This window comes from Oreochromis niloticus, linkage group LG22, assembly GCF_001858045.2.
Source record: "Oreochromis niloticus isolate F11D_XX linkage group LG22, O_niloticus_UMD_NMBU, whole genome shotgun sequence".
Lineage (NCBI taxonomy): Eukaryota > Metazoa > Chordata > Actinopteri > Cichliformes > Cichlidae > Oreochromis > Oreochromis niloticus.
In genome coordinates this window covers 9,553,922-9,573,174 of record NC_031985.2, presented here as the reverse complement: position 1 = coordinate 9,573,174, position 19,253 = coordinate 9,553,922, and the positions used below count along the sequence as shown (strand labels likewise).

General features: G+C 40.1%; 1 protein-coding gene across 5 annotated transcripts in view; it reads right to left on the bottom strand.

Annotated features, from left to right (window-relative positions):
* Positions 1 to 19,253, bottom strand: part of pou2f2a (POU class 2 homeobox 2a) — a 100,738-nt gene that overhangs the window by 5,109 nt on the left and 76,376 nt on the right. For 4 of the 5 annotated variants that reach the window (XM_005459089.4, XM_019351030.2, XM_005459088.4 and 1 more), the window contains exon 16: positions 12,580 to 16,089. The exons of the other annotated variant lie outside the window; for it this stretch is intronic. In XM_005459089.4, the coding sequence (XP_005459146.1) occupies positions 15,707 to 16,089 (383 nt within the window). In that variant the 3' untranslated portion in view covers positions 12,580 to 15,706. Of the gene's footprint in view, positions 1 to 12,579; positions 16,090 to 19,253 lie in introns of those variants that run through there. 5 annotated transcript variants of the gene reach the window in all.

Sequence of the window (19,253 nt, the reverse complement as noted above, 5' to 3'; positions counted from 1 at the left end):
GTCACCCTGTCCCGTTTCCTTTTCTGCATGGACTGCGTGTTTCTGCACGCTGACAGGAAATCAAAGCTGAGAATCAGCAGCCTTCTTTGCTTTACTTTTTCCTTATCCTCCTTGTCTTTATTGTTTGAATATATTGTATATGTTTAGACTGACATGTATAGTCTGCTGTCTTGGACTATTCAGGCACGCAAGGCCCTGCTGTATGTCAACACTTGCCTGTACTTGCATGTCTCTGAGAAAAATTACAGACTTACAAAGAGATTCACGCAACTTGAACACACATCGCATCGAATGAAACCCAATGCTAATCTTTTGTTTAGCTCCGTCCTTTCTGGCCTACATAACTCAAAACTATGAAATAAACATGAAATATTGCATCAGTGTAAAGGTCTGGCATCTCTGTATCATTTATTACTATTTTGGATTGATATTTTTCTTCTTCATATGTCTTTTATACACGGATTTATTTGTGATTTATGGTTTTGGCGCTTAGCTCGGAGTGTCTAACACTGAATGGTTTGCGGTTGATTGTTTTGCTAAAGCACTTTGACAGTGAGCTTGCAGACAAATCAGCTGTCAATATCATCAGGTTTTTGACCTTTCTGTAATAAGACACTCCTTTTACTCCCAGGGTGATCCTGCCACCCACAATTATTTCTTCCACTGTTTGCAGTTATAAGACGGTGTGGAGGCGAGCGTTGGCTAAATAATGTCTAGAATATAAAATATCAAATGCTGGGTTAGGACAGGGTGGAGAGTGGTGGGCTTGGCTGCACACAGTTACGCTTGGGTGGGTTTGGCTTGAGACTGAGTTTGTCTGAGTTGGGTTGAGATTGGCTGGCACCATGTTTGTGTAGGTTTGGCTGGGGTGGATGAGCGAGAAGCGGCCTATAGGCCCTGCAATATGAAAGAGTCCTGCTCTTCTTGGCTCAAGTCGAGAGCGTGATGGCAACAGACATCACACTAGGGCTGCGGTGATTAGCCATCCCGACAACACCAGCCATCCTGCCAACCGCAAGCAGCCAGCCACCTACCACACACCCCGAGTGCACAGTTTTGTTTCTATAGCTACAGGGCGACTGTCTGCATCACAGCGGTTACCAGAGGACGTTGTGTCTGGAGGCGTCTGAACCTCGGGGAGACAGTCGTATGTCAGACGCACATGTGGTGATGGGTTTTCATGTATTTACATTTTAGGCAAGCAGCCATATGCTTTCATGCAAACACGAAGGCCAGTTCACACCATCATCATCCGTCCTGACGAACAGGAGGGGAGACGCCCATCTGAGGGTTCAGAGGCTGATGTGTCTTTATATAAAATCAAGTCTGCTCTCAAACTGATCGGCTTAAACGTGGCTCATGGTGGAAAACTACAAAGTAGATTTTTGCCTCTTTACTGTTGCAGTCAGAAGTTTACGTGTACTCATCACGGGCATGAATGTTGTGGTCATTTGGGGGTTTTAATGATTTCTTTGAGCTGTTATTTTTCCAGGGTGGAATGATTGTACAGCATTTATCTTGAATGACTTTAAAAAGGAAGAACTGGGAGCACAAGTTTGAATTTACTGTATTTTCTATTTTGTATTTATGGACACCCACTAATATTTGGTTAAATGTCCCTTAGCAAGTTACATCTCTTGGTAGCCATCAACAAGTGTCTGGCATGATTCTGGCTGGATATTAGGCCACTCTTCTTGACAGAATTAGTAGAGTTCATTGAAATTGGTTGGTTTTCTGGCATGGGCTGAGCTTTTAAACACATTTTCTATAGACGTTGGAGCTTTGGGAAACCTTTGGAAAGTCTGTCAACCATTCCAAAACCAGTTTTGATCTGTGTTTGGCATCATTGTCCTGTTTGAACATCCAGTTGTGTCCAAGTTTCAGCTGTTGATTTCAGATAATGCTACCACCACCATACTTAACAGCTGGTACAGCGTCCTTAGGTTTGAAAGCCTCGACTTTACTCCTGCAAGTATAGCTCTTGTCAGTGTTGCCAAATAGTCCAATCTTTGTCTCACCTGACCGTAAATATTTTCTCTAGAAGGTATTTGGCTTCTCCCTTTGACGAGCTGCTAATTCCACTTGAGTTTGAAGGTACTGATTTTCGAGCAGGTGGTTCTTTCTTGATCAGCAACCGCTTAGTCCATGGAAAAGTAAAACTCCCTTTGCTGCGGACAAGGATGCTGGTGTTCCATGGTATTCATATCAGGCCTTGGTGGTTCGTGGGAGGTTCCTGAACAACCTAAACAATTCCCTTCCATGTGAAGGTGATAGTTTGGGTATTCTTCCAGAACCAAACTAGCAAAGCAACTTGTAACTAATTAATTAACTAATTAACATACAGTTTGTTAAACTGATGATATTTGGATCTGCAGTTGATCAGAAATGGCTCCAAGAGACCTTTCCAACTAGCAAATCTACAAGTCTCCTTTTTTGCTGATTTCCTTAGATTTTCTGGTTGTTTCCAGTAATGGTCAATCCAATGAGTGCTGTCAAAGAAATCCTTTTTATGCCCGCAAAGAGGAACTACAAGCTGTAGTCAGTCATGATCAATAATGAGATGTTAATAGGCTTTGGCCTTGTCAGGTTAGAAGACATTGCAGAGCCTTCAGCATTACTTAGATTTAAGTGTACATTAGAGAAAATCCAAACTCATGCCCCCAAGTTTTTTAAGTTATTAAAGATGTATGCAGTCCATTCATTTCATCCTGGGGGAAAAAAAACATTTGAAAGAAAGCCAAAGATCATCCATGCCCATGATGAGCGTATTTAACTTATGACTAAAACTCTATAATTATTCTCCACTACAGTGTTCAAGAAAACAGACTGTATAAAAAGATGGACAAAGCCAACACGATGCTACTCATTAATTGGTTAAGTCTGCTTTTTTGTAACCTGTAGTTGAGCATTTTAGCTGCTGCCATCTTTGTTTTGCTTAAATCAGAGATAATGAAGGAAGGGTGGTGTTTTATTCTGAAAGGCTTGACATGTGTATATCACTTTAAATGGGACTGTTCTTACAAAATAAACATCGTTATAGATCACATCAGACTTTAAACTAGAAGGTAGGACCATAATTCCCCTAGGAGAGCATTTACCGAGGTCATACGCCAAGTGAGAAGTAGGTCCCTTTTCTCAAAGACTTCTATACAATCTTCTTTTTGCAATCAGAAGAGTCTCCCCCTGCTGGTCATTAGGAAGAATGCAAGTTTAAGGCACTTCCTCAGCAGCTTTTCAGGCCAATGTCTCTTTCAGACCTAAAGTGTTTTCTATTTATCCATCTATTTTCTTTGGATTTGAGCTACCCAACTTTGGAGATATGAGTTTTTGAGATGTCTGCCTTTTTCAAAAAATATAATGGAAGTAAATAGCACTTACCAGAAATTAAATAAATATGGAAAAACTCAGCAGCGGTGTCCATTCCCAGAAACTGACACTGCAACTTTGGTGCCGTCAGTTTCTTTTATCAACTGTTTTCTTTAAAATGAAATGAATCAAGATTTATACACAGTGTAGATCTTGATTCATTTACTAATTTAGTGCTACTGCAAGAAAAGATCTGAATACTTCTTATATACCAACACTGGACAGGGTTACCTTTAACATCAATGAGTCACCACCTGTGAAATCAGCAGTGAATTGTTATGTGTTTGCACAGTTATTTCTTTATATCATCCAGAGTAACTCAGACCAACGTGACACATGTTTGTACTGGTTTTACGCTGCAGACAGTTTAACCGCGTAACCAAATTTACATGTGAAATGTAGCAGAACACACTAACGGCCACAATGGCTCTCCCATTCAAAACAATGAAAGCTCATTTACATGCAATACAGCTCAGGAACTGAGTGCGGGCAGACAGTTTGTTTACAGCAACACTCCTGCAGATTGTCTTTAACAACTTTATAAGAGTCTTTTCTGCTGCTTGGTGTTCATCTGACTGACAAAGACCTCAAGTGTCCGCTGAAGAAAATACCTCACAGCATCCCAGCCTAACGGCCTTATCCGAAGATTTAAGAGCGAGGCTGTAAAATAAGATTTTCTTGTAAATTAATGCTGTCATCAGTTCTTTCAAGCTCATAGATTTTATGGGTTGTTGTGACATGAGACTCATAGTGACTTTTTAACAGCTTTGCTTCCGGTTATGTTTTAATGAAAAGTTTTTATGCGCTGTGAATTTTTGCAGTGTCATGAAATTTTGCTGCTAAATGCTCTTGAATCGTCTCATTGTGGCAGTTAAAGTTTCACTTATTTCTCAATTATTTGTTTTAAATCGTAAATAGTGCCTCAGTGTTGGTAATCCAGGGATGAAACAGGAATATCAGACTCTTTAAACATCAATCAGAGGAAAAAAAATCTGCATGGTCAAAGTGATAACGTGAAATTATAAGGATGAGCATTACGAACAACAAAAGAGTCCCTCAAGAGCTGAGTTAGTGCTGGGTGTCCATGTCTTCATGCCTTTCAGTCATTGTGAGCTTTTTGTAATGAGGGGGCGCCACCTAGTGGGGTTTGCACTACACTTGCCAGTACTGATTCTTTAAGAGTTTGAAGAAAGGGATTTATACTGAGAATAATTCAAGAGGGCCTCTTTTTAAGGTTTTCTTTTTGCTGTGTTTAATAAACATAGTGTAATATGACTCATAGAAAAGAGAAATAAATCAGTCTTTTTTCTACCTTTTTGTCTATATTTTTGAAGATATAAATTATATAAATATATCTTTTAGTTTCCAGCTGTGCAGCTGCTGTGATGAGGAAACAGACCGACTTATGGTCCAATTCTTTGACACCTTCTCTGCTGGTCATCATGTGGCTCTGAGGCCCCCTGACCGAGGTTCGGCATCGGCTCTGCGGTCAGACCGGAGCTGCCAATTTCAAGGTTGCTTCACACCTGGTATTTCATTTGACTTTCCAAACATTTGGCAGTTTCACATCTGGCATGCAGAGTGTGTAAAGGTGCAAACACAGGGATTCATTCATGGTTTACAGAGCATGGGAGTGTGGGAGAAAGAGACAGAGTTAGTTTCTTCTGTGCAGTGTAGCAAGCAAAGCTGCTCCTGAGGGACTCATGTGGGTTACAACATGTTAGTTCCCAGAAGAGAGACTGGGGCTGACTGGAAATGCACACACACACATGCACGAGCACACACATACACACACAAACTAGGCCACCCAGATCTGAACCACCCAGGACCAATAGCAACATCATTATTTCATGTCATCGATTCATAGGGGAACAAAACTACTGCATCAGTTTCACACAGAAGTTCGTATCTGCCTTTCTGCCGTTTCATTTCACCACAGCTGGCAGCCGGTGGCAGAAAATGTTTCACAAGACTGGGAGAAAGACAAACTAAATATTCCAGAGAGGGAGCAAATGAAAAACCCAGTCCTTAAATTGTGTTTTTAAAAAGCAAAATGACAGAGTTGAATGTCGATTTGACCAGATAATAAGTTGGTGCTGGACAGAGAACCAAGGAGACCGAGTTCTAAATTTTCCCTTGAAGCTATTTGTATGTGGAGTTGGATGCACTTGTATGATTTACTGTAGATGGGAGGAGGCGTGCGGATTATGGTTTGGCTGATCTGTTAAATTAGAAACCCTCACACAACCCTGGGTCGCGCTCATAAAAAACAGATGAGCAGAAGCACGTAGGAACTGGCTGAGAAGCTGTAGCTTTTAGAAATGAAAACCGGTTCGATACTTGTTCCCCAAACAACAACAGCAGCAGCAGGAGCAGCACTCTTTTAACCTCCCGAAGTTGCAGTTGCTGAGCCCTCTGTTACTGCTAGGCAGCAACAAGGAGCGAATGTGTGCAGGGGCGCTGCTAGAAATCTTGGCAACAAGAACGCCTGCACATTAAATTTCAATAATCCGTGGCAGGCTGCAGGGCTCCTGTCCTATCCTGCTTCGAGCCCCCTGAATGATTCAGGGGTTTCACTCCCTGATGTCGCCCCTGAACATGTGTAGCAGCAAGAATTCGAAGCGAGGTTCAGAAGGGTAAAAATTCTCGCTATGTCAGCAACTCTCGAGGAACCAAAACTGGGAGAGAAAGATGGGAAAGTGCAAGATAGGCAACTTTTTAAAAAAGGGGATTAAGAGATAGGTAGACCGTCAGCAGAAAGATGTTGCCACAATGCCTGATTGTAATTCTTCTGGCTGAACATGTGAAGCTATCATCATCCCTGGGATTTGTTCTGGTTTTGAGTTTTGAACTAATAATAAAATTGAGTGTCTTGATCTTACCCGTCATCGCCATGATTAGTCTGAGTTTCTGAGTAGGTAACGTCTGGGTTGTCACGTTGATAGTGTCTTTTTTTGGGTTTTACTTCCTGTCTGTGTGATTATCCTGATTACTCTCACTTGTGTTGTTTCCAATCCCCGGCAACAACACTCTTAAGAAGTAGGAGTGTAGGACACTTTATTAAGTACACCTGCTTAACTGCTCGCTCAGCCAACCACCTGGAAGCGTCTCAGTGCATTTAGACTTGTAGACATGGTCAAGATGACCTGCTGAATTTTACACCGAGCATCAGAACGGAGAAGAAATTGGGACTTAAGTAACTCTGAATGTGTTTTGTACCAGGCGGTCTGGTCTGAGTGTTTCAGAAACTGCTGAAGTTCAAAATAGAGAAAATATCCAGTGATCGGCAGTTCTCTGGATAAAATACTTTGTTGATTTCAGAGGTGAAAGAAGAATTTGCAGACTGCTTCAAGCTGATAAGAAGGCAACACTAACTCAGAAACAACGAAGACATGCAGAAGAGCATCTCTGAATCCACACCATGTCAATCCTTAAAGCAGATGAGCAGCAGTGGACCACACTGGGTCCCACTCCAATATGCAAACAATTGTTATTTATAGACATTTTTATATATTTTTAACTTAATTTTTAATTTTATTGAGTGACTGTGTCTTTCTTTTTCTAGATAACTGCACCTCAGCTTCATACAGTTTCATTGCTATAATAAAGATTCTGATTCTGTTCGCTAAGGACAGAAGACTGAGGCTTCAGGTTACACAGCCTCAGTAAAGGTGAACAGAAGAAGGCTGGAAAATATTGTCTGCTCTCATGACTCGATTTTTTCTGCTACTTTTGGATGGTAGAGCCAGAATTTGGTGCGAAGAACTTAAAAGCATGGCTCCATCCTGGCTTCTGTGGTTGTGGTGGTGTGGGGGATATTTTCTTGGCACCCTTTGGTCCCCTTAGTTACAACTAAACATTGTTTATTTGTCAGCCTACCTGAGTATTGTTGGTGACTATGACAATGAATCCCTTTATGACCACAGTGTGCCCATCTTCCAGTTATTCTGTGTTTAAGCTTCTGGTCTTCATCTCATCTTCAGACCTTTTTGGAAATTCTGTTTCGTCCCTTTAAGCATCTTGGAAGTTGGTGAAGGTTTAAAAGAAGGTGGTCTAACATTTAACTGGATTTGTAAAATAACTGGATTCAAGTTCACAACACACAATAATGTGTGGACATAAAAAAGTGACCAGGCCCTTAAGGAGATGAAGTATAAACATTTATTTAGTCAGGAATGCAAATGGTTTAAAAGCAGATTTTCAGCTCATAGTGTCTTTATCAGGGTCAGCGTTTTATACCATGAAGATGGCAGACTAAATAAATGAGCTCACATATCTTTTCTCTGCGCTCTACATTAAAGTGAAGAATGTTATTTTTCCTCTGACTGTTTTTTTTTTTAATCCTCAAGAGCACTGTAAAGATTCCTCAAATATGTTGCATGTGAAAGTATGTGGCCTCTGAATGCCTTTTATGTTCGCAGAATGAAACATTTTTCACTTAAGTTGTACAGTTTAAATAACTCAGACTGTGGCGGGAAGCCACTGCCAGTGGGGTCCAGACAACCAGGTGAAAAGTATGAAGTCAAACTAAACTGAACAAATATTTTTTTGGGGGGGAAATGTTGTTGATATTCATTAAAGTTTCATTCAAGCTGGATCCTCTTTATTTTTTAATGGTTAATTTCTTTTTAGATTTTGAGGTCAGTAAAAAACATTAAATCGGAGTGTACTGAATTTGTGTTTAATTTGTCTTTTAGAGTGTAATATGTTTAATAAGACTTAAGGAAGAAGCGCTCAGAGTGCTCAGAACCTCCAGCAAGGCAGCTCACTGTCTGGGCTTTTAAGGGAATAATATTTTATTATTTTAATATTAATTTAAAAATTACTTTAAGAAGTTTTTAACACAGTAAAAAGTGCAGATTTGCTCGGTCGAACCTCATTTGAATATACTAATAGACTAAATTTTGACTATAATTATTTTTTATTTATGTGACTGTAGTACATGCATAGCATCCACTTCATTGTTTAGTAAAAGTTTTTTCAAATGTTTAGTAATAAATATAAAGTGGAAAAAGTTTTTGATCACAGGTTTATCTAGTTTTCCTCAAATAATAACACTTATTCAGGGACATTGTAGATGTACACATTTTTGAATGCACTTAAAAGGTTATAACCCATTACTGTAATGCACATAAAAAAGTCACAATGATATTAACTATACTCAAAAGTATCCTATTTTAAACATCTCTATATTGCATTATTATCACTTTAACCTTCAGATCAATCCATTGACCTTGAAGGAGAGGTCAAAGGTTAAATGAGACATGACATTTTCAATCTTTTATGTTGACAATACAAACCACACTTTGGCTTTTTGCCAGAATTGTCAACCAATGAATCACTAATTTGGTCTTGAAGGCCTCGCTGAATGGAAGCCACATTTTATTGGCTCGCTAACATGACCCCACTCTACAAAGTTTTATTGGAATTCACCCAAAAGTTTTTGAGCAATCATGGTTACAGACAGAATGACCAACAAGAACATAACCCCCTCGGTGGAGGTGATATTTAATTAACAGATTATCTTTTTTTCATAATGCTAAAACTGCAAATGTGTTAGCAAATAGTCGTCTATGAACACTCACTGGACGCTGATGACTGTGGCGGCCTTTTGAGTACAGTGAACTCCTCATTATGTTCAAGAAATCATCATCCTAAGATGATTTGACCATTTTTACACGGTTCATTATCCTAATTGTCAAGTGGCCACTAGAGAAACTGCATCCATTTAGGTTTTGGGCTATTCAGCCACCGAGCGCTGACATTATAGAAACAAAGTAACAACAAAGACACGGGAGATGACTTTGGTCTAAATTCGCACTTTATTTCTAACACTTACAGGTTTGTTTTGTCCCCGTTTCCCTGGCCCCCAAAACAACAGGCACACAGATAGCGATGAGTTAAGGGACAGTAGAGAACAGTTTCAAACCCAAACGTTTCCAACAGAATCGGGTTATAGAATCAACTCAGACAGAGAGAGCCTCGAGGTCGAAAAACAGCATATCGTAAGCATACTTCAAAACAGGAAAAAAAGAGAACCCCAAAAAACAGATGCTAAAGCTCACAGAGTGCTGCTTGTTTTCGTCTTCCATGTTCACCACCACCACCACCACTACCATCATCATCATCATCTTCATCATCAGGCTATATTAAAGAACACTTTTGGAGTTTACATCATAAAATCGAGGGAGTTGCACAATGCGGAGAAACAGAAAATGTGAAAAGATACAGTGGAGCTCTTTGGTTTTCACTATTGAGGTCTTTTCTTTAGCAGTAAAATCTATCTTTGCTGTCCTCTTAACCTTTGGATTTAAGCTGCATTGTAGAAAAAATAGAAAGGAAAATGTTTCTTTTTAAACTTCTCCTTAATAAATCAACAATAACAAGGGGCAAACAATACTGACTGAAGTAATACTCTCATTTACTTTTACTCTGTCTGGTAGCAGGTATTAACATTTGTGTTCTCAAGGCCAAAAATAAACAAAGAGAGAAAGAAAGTCGTCGATTTCACGGTGACTTGAGCAGAGTAGTAAAATTAACATTCACAGCCACATAAAGAACTACAGTAGAAAACTGCCAAGGCCTGAAGTGCTCTTATTATCTGACAGTGTTCTTATATTAACATCAGGCGCTGGATATCCTTTATTTTATCAGTTACAGTCCCTAACAAGAATCCTGAATGCTTATATACACGTGGAATGACTGTGAGCGCGTGTGTTGTGTTTGTCGTGCAGGGTCTCGCTGTGGTCGTTTTAACTTTGGTATCATTCTCTGTCCACCACAGCCGAGTCCGACCGCACAGGCACACATACAGACAGAGCTGCACTGCTGTTGGAGTTAAAAAGCATAACATGTAACACAAATGTTAAAAATATAAAGATCTGTTAAGTCCGAAATCCACACAGTTTTTAAGATCCACAGTGGACTTTAAAGACCCCAAGAGATGAGCGGCGTGCTAACAACAGAAATTCACTTTTTTATTTCGAGTAAAAAAAAAAAAAAAGAAGAAGAAAAAAGAAGTTCGGACGTTTTTCTCCGACAGCAGTGATAAATAGACACACACCCCCCTCCCCTCGCTACAAAACACGCCACGTCTTGACCCAGCGTGGCCGTGCGTTCTGTAGGTTAAAGCCATAAGAACAACTGGTTCGTGAAAATCTTTGTTTTTCCTCCGTCAACCTAACTTGCTAGGGCCGCTTTCACACCCCTCACTCCTGAGTTCAGACAAGACACGTCTTTTTTTTTTTTAGGTTTATGTTTCGTCATTAAAGCTTGAATGTCTATTTGGTTTTTTTATCTGAGTATCAGAGGTATGAGTTAAAGCCCTCGTCCTGACGCCGGATGGAGGGAATCGGAAAGATTGTTAGAGAGCAGAGGAGGAGGGAATTCACTCGTTGGGACAGAAATGTTGGATTTTACACCACAAAGTCACTCAATGTTTCAAACACTGACGTGTTTGGAGTGTGTGAAGCTGAGCTGGATTTAAAATCTAAAAGTTTACTTCTTTAAGTTTTCTGGAAAAGAGGCTTTCCAGCTTGACCTCTTTAGGGGGTCAGTCAATCAAAAATCTTAAAAATTTGGTCTTAGTAGGTTTCAAAATTGAGGTTAATCCAGGGCTTATTCATTGGCTATGGACTTGTGATAAGACCTTAGCCAGTAAACAAAGCACTTTTAAAGTTAGACCCGCCCCTTTAATGGGGCTTCAAAACACAACTTCAGAACCAGCAGATGATGTCACGGTTGCTATCCATCGTCTTATGTGCCATCATGGTGACTCCCATCTTTTGAATACAGTCTATGTTAGTACTGTATTTAATAACATGATGATAAAAATAATGCTGCTGGAGGAAAGTAAACCAAACGCAGTGACACACACTCCAACGCCTGTCTGATGTCTGGAACAGGAAACAACCGTTTCCCCACAAAGCTAGCCATAAATGTTCCTCCCTCCGTTCCCTACTTTCTCTCCTTCTCAGGTTGCAACAGTCTTAGGTTTGGTTTTGCTTTGAAACATTCGTTCCTCCTTGTTTTGATCTCAAGAACATCCCTCTCTGCAGATACAACCCCTGAAAAGCTGTTACAAAGATCCAGAAAGACTTAAATAGAATTCAATAAATACATAAATAATCAATAAATAAACAAGATGAGAGACAAAGAAGTTCATCAAATACAAACAGACTATTTTCCCCATCCCCGAAAAATCACACACCTCCCTCATACAATAAATACAAATATTTTTTTTCCAACAAGGAGCCCGTGAGAGATAAAAGAGTTTTAAAGCTTTTGGTTCTTAAATCATGTCGTCGTCTTCGGTCGTCAGTCGATAATAGTCCCAGCCTTTTAATACATGAGCAACAAATAAGAGCAGGTGAACATATATTATTTCCTTCTACAAAACCTATAAGAACTAATGGATACATTCCCTCTAAAAGTGGATGTTAACAGCCTTTACCACCTGTCCCCGTGTCCCTCCCCATATCGTCTTTATCACTGGTTGCCTTCAGTGTCTGTGTCCGTTCGTGTCAAAGTTCATCCCTGGCTTCAACCTGGTACTTGTTTTCTTTAGTTCTCCAATCACAGCCATTAATCCTCACCAAAATAAGAGTAGGGCGGAGCCAAGGTGTGACTCCCATCTTTTGAATACAGTCTATGTTTGTAAGTCTGGCCACCTCACGCAACAAAAAACTCACAGGATCTGATTTTTACTGGAACAACCAACAATTTAAATCGTCATTTTCTTCCAAGTTTTATCAGTAATTAAAAAAGAATAAATTTAGCAATTGTTGCAGATTTATTGTAGTCTTAGATTTTAATTGTAAGTTTTTAATTCAAAATGACAGTCAGTTAAATAAATAACCAAATTAAAGACAGCAGCACTAACGGTCATAGCCCGGCAATCACTCTGCCACTGCTGTCTTTATCACAGACTTCAGACCTTTAAGCCCAACTGTGTTTTATTTATATGATACTGCTTAGGTGGTCAGTGGTTTGCATATAATATTGTGCACTTACAAATCTAATAAAAATAAAAGTAGAAATTAATGTATTGAGTTCTAATCGTAATGAATTTGGTTTTTGTGCAGACGTGACTATAAGTCAAACATTTGTATTCTAATATCTTTTGCGAACTTTATATATTTAATACCACACACATTATAATAACATAAAAACCCTGAAACTAAAAAAAAGAAACTAAACATTTTAAAATAAAACCTTGAAATGAGCACACTATTGTTTTCACTTGTGCAACACAATCAGACTCATAAACTGTTGTTTGTTTGTTTTTTTATTGTGGTGCCGTCAAGGCCTTTAAAACTGAATTTACATCCTGTAAGTACTACAAAAAGAGCCCTAGGTTGATTTAAAATTGGGGTTTAAGTGGCCAGGAGCTGAGTCATCATAAGCATTCCTGCCTTTTTCAACAAGTGTGAGAAACTCTGGAAACTTGCTGTGATTTATGTGATCATAATTGAACCAAAAAATGCTAAATTTGTGCATTTCTTTATGGGGGGGATGAATGGGCAAAGTTTTTATGAGATGTGATCTGAATCTTTTGCAGGATGTCGATGAGTGTGATTGGAAAACTGCAGAAACAGATCCAGGTTCAAACTGACCGGAGCTTTGCTCTTAACTGACTGGTATTATTTTGTCCACCATGTGTTTTTTGTGTGTTTTATGGTTTGGTTTGTATGTAAGAGAATTATGTTTACCTACACATGCTTACACACAGACACAGACACACACACACACACACACACACACACACACACACTTCAGCTAATCCACTCATACGACTTGTGCATTGGTTTGGTTGTTCTATTTGGTATGGTTGTATTTCTAAAAAGTTTTGCTTTTGGTTTTCAGTTTTGGCTTTTTCACAACATTCTGAATCAACTTAAAAGAAAGAAAGAAAGTGAATCCCGGAAGCTACATTTTCACAGTTATCTCCAAACGTAAAAGAAAAACCCGGACCACAACCGAAGAGACAAGAAGATATGAAAACAGGCAACACGTTGCCAAACCAACCCATCACCCCCACCCACCCAGCCCCTCCCTCCCTCCTTACCCACCGCATAATAAGAAGAAAGCAATGAGACGAATCCATACATCGGTAACAGACACACTATGGAAAGCAGAAACAAAAATATATATATTCTCAAAGTCAGTTTGTTGAGGTTAATCCATATTTTATCCATCCAGGAAAAAGAAAGTGAGAACAAAGCCGAGGTGGCCGGCAGAGGGAGGTCGGGAAGGAGGGAGGGAACGATTTCTGTCTGATGATACAAGAACGGCAATCACAGTTAAAGACGAACAGACAGACAGGGCCTTACTCACCCCTTCTCTCCCCCGTCCTCCCCCTCTTTGTTTGTATTTGGTTTCGTTACGCTTCAGTCACTCACACATAACTAGTAGCTGTAGTAGCAGTAGCTTTTGGTTTTGGGTTACTTTTTGGTTTTTTGGTCCGCTGCTTCAAGCGCATCTCCTCCTGCTCCTCTTCCTCCTACTTCTCCATCTCCTCCTCCTCCTCTTCTTCTTCTCCTCCTCGCTTTGCCCCTGCAGCTCTTCATACCTTTGGCTCCTCCGCTTCTCCTCTTTCTCTTCTCCTCCTTGTTTCTTTTGGCCCTTTGATCTGATCTTTGGAGACAAAGGAGAGGGGCGGATGGGAGGGAGGGTTGGAGGGCAGGGGTTTGGGGGCAGTAAGGGGAATGCCGGTGCTTCACCTCTTTCTTTTGTTCTTTTTTTTTTGGTTTGGTCTTTCTTATGCTTGTAGTGTACTGTAATATGTGTGTTTGTGTATATGTGTTTTCCCTTTGACACTGCTGAGGTTTTGTCTGGACACTCGTCTCCCGGGCGAATCCAGAGACAACGCTGCCAGAGGCGATGCTTTGGTATCCAAGAGTGACTGTCTGGTGGTAGATGAGCAGTCTGAAAGGTGACGTGATGATGATGATGGTGGTGAGCGTGTATAAAGGGTAACATTAAATTAAAGACAGCAAACAATAAATAATATAAAAATAAATAAACCACACATCTGCCTTGTGTATATCCACTCCGCAGGCAGCATGAATCCTATTCAGTGTATACTTTGGTTTGAACAAAAATTAAAGATAATAATGATGATGATGATAATGATAGTAACCGATTAAAATCCGTCTCTGAGGGAAATCTGAGATACAAATAATCCCCAAAATCAACTGTGGATCTAACAAATTGACATTTAACAGCTAAATAACCCTTAAAATTTTGACCACTTCAGTGGAGTTTCCAACTTTTACCAGAAGGGTGGGTTTTGCTACAAAGAAGACTTTAATGAATACCAGTAAGTTATTTTTGTACTACAGCGAATACAGATTGGCTTCTTACCGGACACTAAAGTAATTATTATCATAGTAAACCCCACCCATCTGCTGCCCCAGTCTCATTAAAACAAACAGTCTGTTAAAATGTAAGGTAGGTTGACCACTGTAAAGCTGTAAAGAGAGAGGTAGGTAGACATCCTGCACGTGGGTTCAACTGTAAAGTATGAAACTGTTTGAGTTGGATAAGAAAGAGCAATGAATACAAAATAATAGAAAAATAGATGTTTTGTAAATCTTCAGCTGAAGATGGAAAACAAAAGAAAAACAGAAATCCTGAGTGAAATGGGAAATGTTTGGCATGACGTAGAATGAAGTACTAAACTGATCCTGGACAGATCAGAAAGTCTTTTTGAACTAAAGCTTTTCGCTCCGTTTGTTGGTTTTTTGTCTTTTTTTGGTTTTCAGTTTTTGGTATTCAGAGATTTTGGTTTACATCTTTGTGTGTTTCTCTTCTAGCATATTTTCTTTCTTGCTTTTTTGTTTGTTTTTTTAAAATTTGGTTGCAACCACACGACCTTCGGGCTTGTTAAACAAGTCTTTTCTTTGCCTCCCATTTTCTTTTTTCCACACACAGTTTCAGTTTTCATCCCTGCCCTCACTGAGTTTTTTTCTCCAGCTGTTAAAAAGCGTGGTGTTCACTTCCCGATGCCAAGCAAAAACACACCTCAGTGCCACCTCTCCAGCTGTAGATCAATATTTGGTTTCGAATTCCCCTCCTTCGTTCTGCAGTTCTCTCTATCCTTTCCATCCTACCTCTCTCTCTGCTTCCTCCCTGCATCCATCTGTGTATATTTTTGGCTTCAAAAGACGTCAGCAGGGAGATACAGAAAGAGAGAGACAGACAAAACCAGAGATGGATCGGACAGAGAGATGGCTTTGGTTCAAAGGCGAGGTTGTAAATTTAGATTTTTAAAGCTCCTTTAATCGTCCTCCTTCTCCTCCTCGTCCTCTAATAGGATACTTTGGCTGTCAGTCGGGGATCAGTCGGCCATGGTCCCTCCCAGCGGTGGTGGCGAGGCTTCGCTGAAGGAACAGAAAGAGGCGGGACTTGAACAAGGAGACACGGACTCTTCTGGGCACGAAGTTGGGCTCATGAGGTTGCTGGTGCCAGCGGAAGGAGACTGGGAAAAGGAGGGCCTTGGGCCGCACACGCCACCGCTGCTGCTGCTGACCAGTCCCATGGCGGTTGTGGATGTTGTTGCCATAGAGCCGGTCACCATGGGGAGGAGAGTGGGTCGGTTGAGGAAGAGAGAAGGGCGGAGAGAGGAGGGGACAGAGGGACCCCCAGGTCCACCGAGAAGCATGTGACCTGCTCCACCTTCAAGGCTGGAAATGGGTAGCTGCCCACCGCTGGCTGCCAGAGCTGCAAGGCATGGAAGAGGGGAAGGAGAAGGTGGATAGAGAAGAACGGAGGACAGGAAGATGAAGACAAAGATGGAAGTCGGAAGATGAAAAAGAGACAGGATTAGGCTCAAGAAATGAGGGTGAGGGGAAGATTAAAAAATATTGCAAAAAAAAAAAGTGAATGAAAAAGTCAAAATTGACAGAAAAGGAAAACAAAAGTGTTCAGAACAAAGTTGCAAAGCGACCAGAAGAACAAAAGAAGAAGAGCATAGAGGACAGGGGAATAAATGCAGATGTGATGGCAGTGAAGAGGATGTAGACGTCAGAAAAAGGAAGAAGGGAGAGGAGAGGGAAAAAACGAGATGGAGAAGGAAAGGAAGGGGAAATTTCCAGGGTGAAATAATGATGGAGAATGGAAATAAACAAAGAGAGAATTAAAAAGAAGTCAGTAAACAGATCAGACACATTAGTTACAGATAAACATTTAAAAATAGGTTGGTGAAAGTGAAGATGATTAAAGAAAGCCTAAATAAATGTGAAAGATTTTCCCACTTAAATCATAACAACAGATAAAAAATATAAAGCTAAAGCAGGAGTGTCAAACATATGGCCCACGGGTCAGAAACAACCCACCACCTGAGTCCAGTGTGGCCCAATGGACTGGTTTCACAAGCATAAAAAGATGGCTCACTGTATTTTGCATGAATCACTGTAAGTTTTACAGCCCTCTTGCTAACAAAGAAACTACTCACACAACATCACACCGAAGCACTGGGCATACTTAGTTGCTCTAAGTTCATCTGAAGGGCGTAGTAGTTGATTCGGTGCATCAGAGAAGAGTGACACAGTCACAAAAAAATAGCAGACACACATATATCCTTTCATGCTGAAATTTAGATTACTCAGACTGAAGTGGACCTTTGTATACCCGCAAATGTGGAAAGTATAAAATCCACATAAGATGGTTAAATCATTTAGTCTTTAGTGGAGTAAATGTGGAGAGAATTTGGCATCAAAACATCTCAGGTTGTTTGTCAAAGATCGCTAAAGCCAAGACTCTTCATGATGACACTCAACCTTAAAATACACAGAGAATGAATTAACCTTGTGTCTCAGCCTATCAAACCCGCGTCTGTTATTGTCTGCAAAAACAGTAGTTTGCAGACTTTTAATAGAAAAACAATCAACAGGTTTATGTTAGATACAGTGTTCTGAAAAATATTTTCCCCCTTTGTGATTTCTTATGTCTGAGATTATCAAATAAATTTTGATATTTGACAAACATAAGCCAAGAAAATACAAAAATGCCTTTGAGGTCCGAAATCCAGAATCGTATTCTTTCTGAGCCGTTTAGATGTTGGCGTGTTTCGGTTCTTAAACCAAGTGTCTTTGAGCTTCTTCAGGATTTTCTGGTAAAAAGCAGAATTCCTGCTTTCATCAGTTACAGCAAATCATCCTGAAGCAACAAAGTAGTCCAACACCATCACACTGCCACCTCCATGTTTGACTTTTATGAAATGCTGTTAGTTTTACGGCAGCTGTAACGGGACTCAAACTTACAGAAAGTTCAACTTTTGTCTCGTCTGTCCACAGAATATTTTCCCAAAGGTACTGTGGATCATCCAAGATGTTTTTTGGTAAATGCGAGAAGACCCTCTGTGTTCTTTTGGGTCAGCAGTGGTTTGCTCCATGGATGCCATTTTTCCCAGTCTCTTCCTTATTACTGAATCATGAACTCTGACCTTAACTAAGACTACTGAGGCCTGCAGCTCTATAGATGTTGTTCTGGGTTTTTTGTGACCTGCTGAATGAGTTGTTGATGCGCTCTTGGAGTAACGTTTTACTCTCTGGGACTGTTGTAAGTTTTCTCATATTCATTTTTGAATAATGGCACTCACTGAAGCCTTTTGAAATGGCTTTGAAACTCTTTCCAGAGTGATAAACTTTAATGAGTTTGTTTTTCAGATGTTTCTTCAGATCGTGGCATGACGTGTTGCTTTTTAAAATCTTTTGGCCTACATCGCTTTGTCAGACAGGTTCTATTTTAAAGATTTATTGATTCAACCAGGCTGGCAGCGATCAGGTCGGGGTGTGAAACTTAACTCAGCTTTCCAAAAAATGCATGTAAATTACCGCTAGTATATGATTGAATGAAGGGGAGCGATTAATTCCCCCCAGTTTGATGATCTGAAACATGTAACTGAACAAGTCAAAAACAAAGAAGAAAGGAAATCAGTAATGGTGCAGACATCTGTACTCAAGTAGAAGTACAGATACTAGTGTTGAAAAATACTCAGGACTGCCTCTCATGTGTTACGTTTTAGGCTGATATCGGTTTGATGTCTGAAGGCTCGCAGTGATGTGAAATAATAACTCTCCTCAGATTCCTTAAACCAAACACAACAAGCCCGTTTTGAAAATGTAAGTAAAAAGTACAGATATTTGTTTAAAAACGTAGGGAGTAAAAGTAAAAAGCTGTCAAGTACACATACCTGAAAATTCTACGTAAGTAACTTTGTACTTACGTAGTACGTAGTTGTACTTTGTTACAACTACTACTTTGTTGTTGTAACAAAGTACAACAACAAAGTAGTTGTACTGTTTTACTTCCCACCTCTGTTAGGAGGGTTAATGCTTTTCCACAGCACTGTATTTCATAGCTTTTTATTACTTTTCAATGAGATAAAATCCCAGTACTGTAACAGTAGCCGTCTTTTCTGCGAGGTTACTGCTGCAAGCTTGTCAGGATAAGATGTCAATCTCTCCGAACCCTGCTGTAACACAGTGATACACCTGCCAACGTTTGAATTCCAGTGTAATAATACACACTTTTATCCATTACATGAGAGTAAACATTTACAGCATGTGTGGCCCCAAAGGGAAGCAAACTGAAATCCTTTCGTGTCAACACTTCATTTCATCCCATCCTTTTTTCTTTTTTCTTTTTTTTTAAACTCAGGCTCTTCTCTTCTTCAGCCTAAAACTCTATCAGAGCCAACAGTGCCAGAGCTGCAGTTTCCATAACAGACTGTATCCTTCTCATCAGCACATGGCCCGGAGGACGCCGGCTCTGAATGACGCTGAACAGAGCGCGAGAAAAAGGGGAAGGCCTGAATCGGCGCTATAGGGAGATGGAGCACGTGACGGATTCAAAGCTGAGCTTATTTGTGATGCTTAATTGAT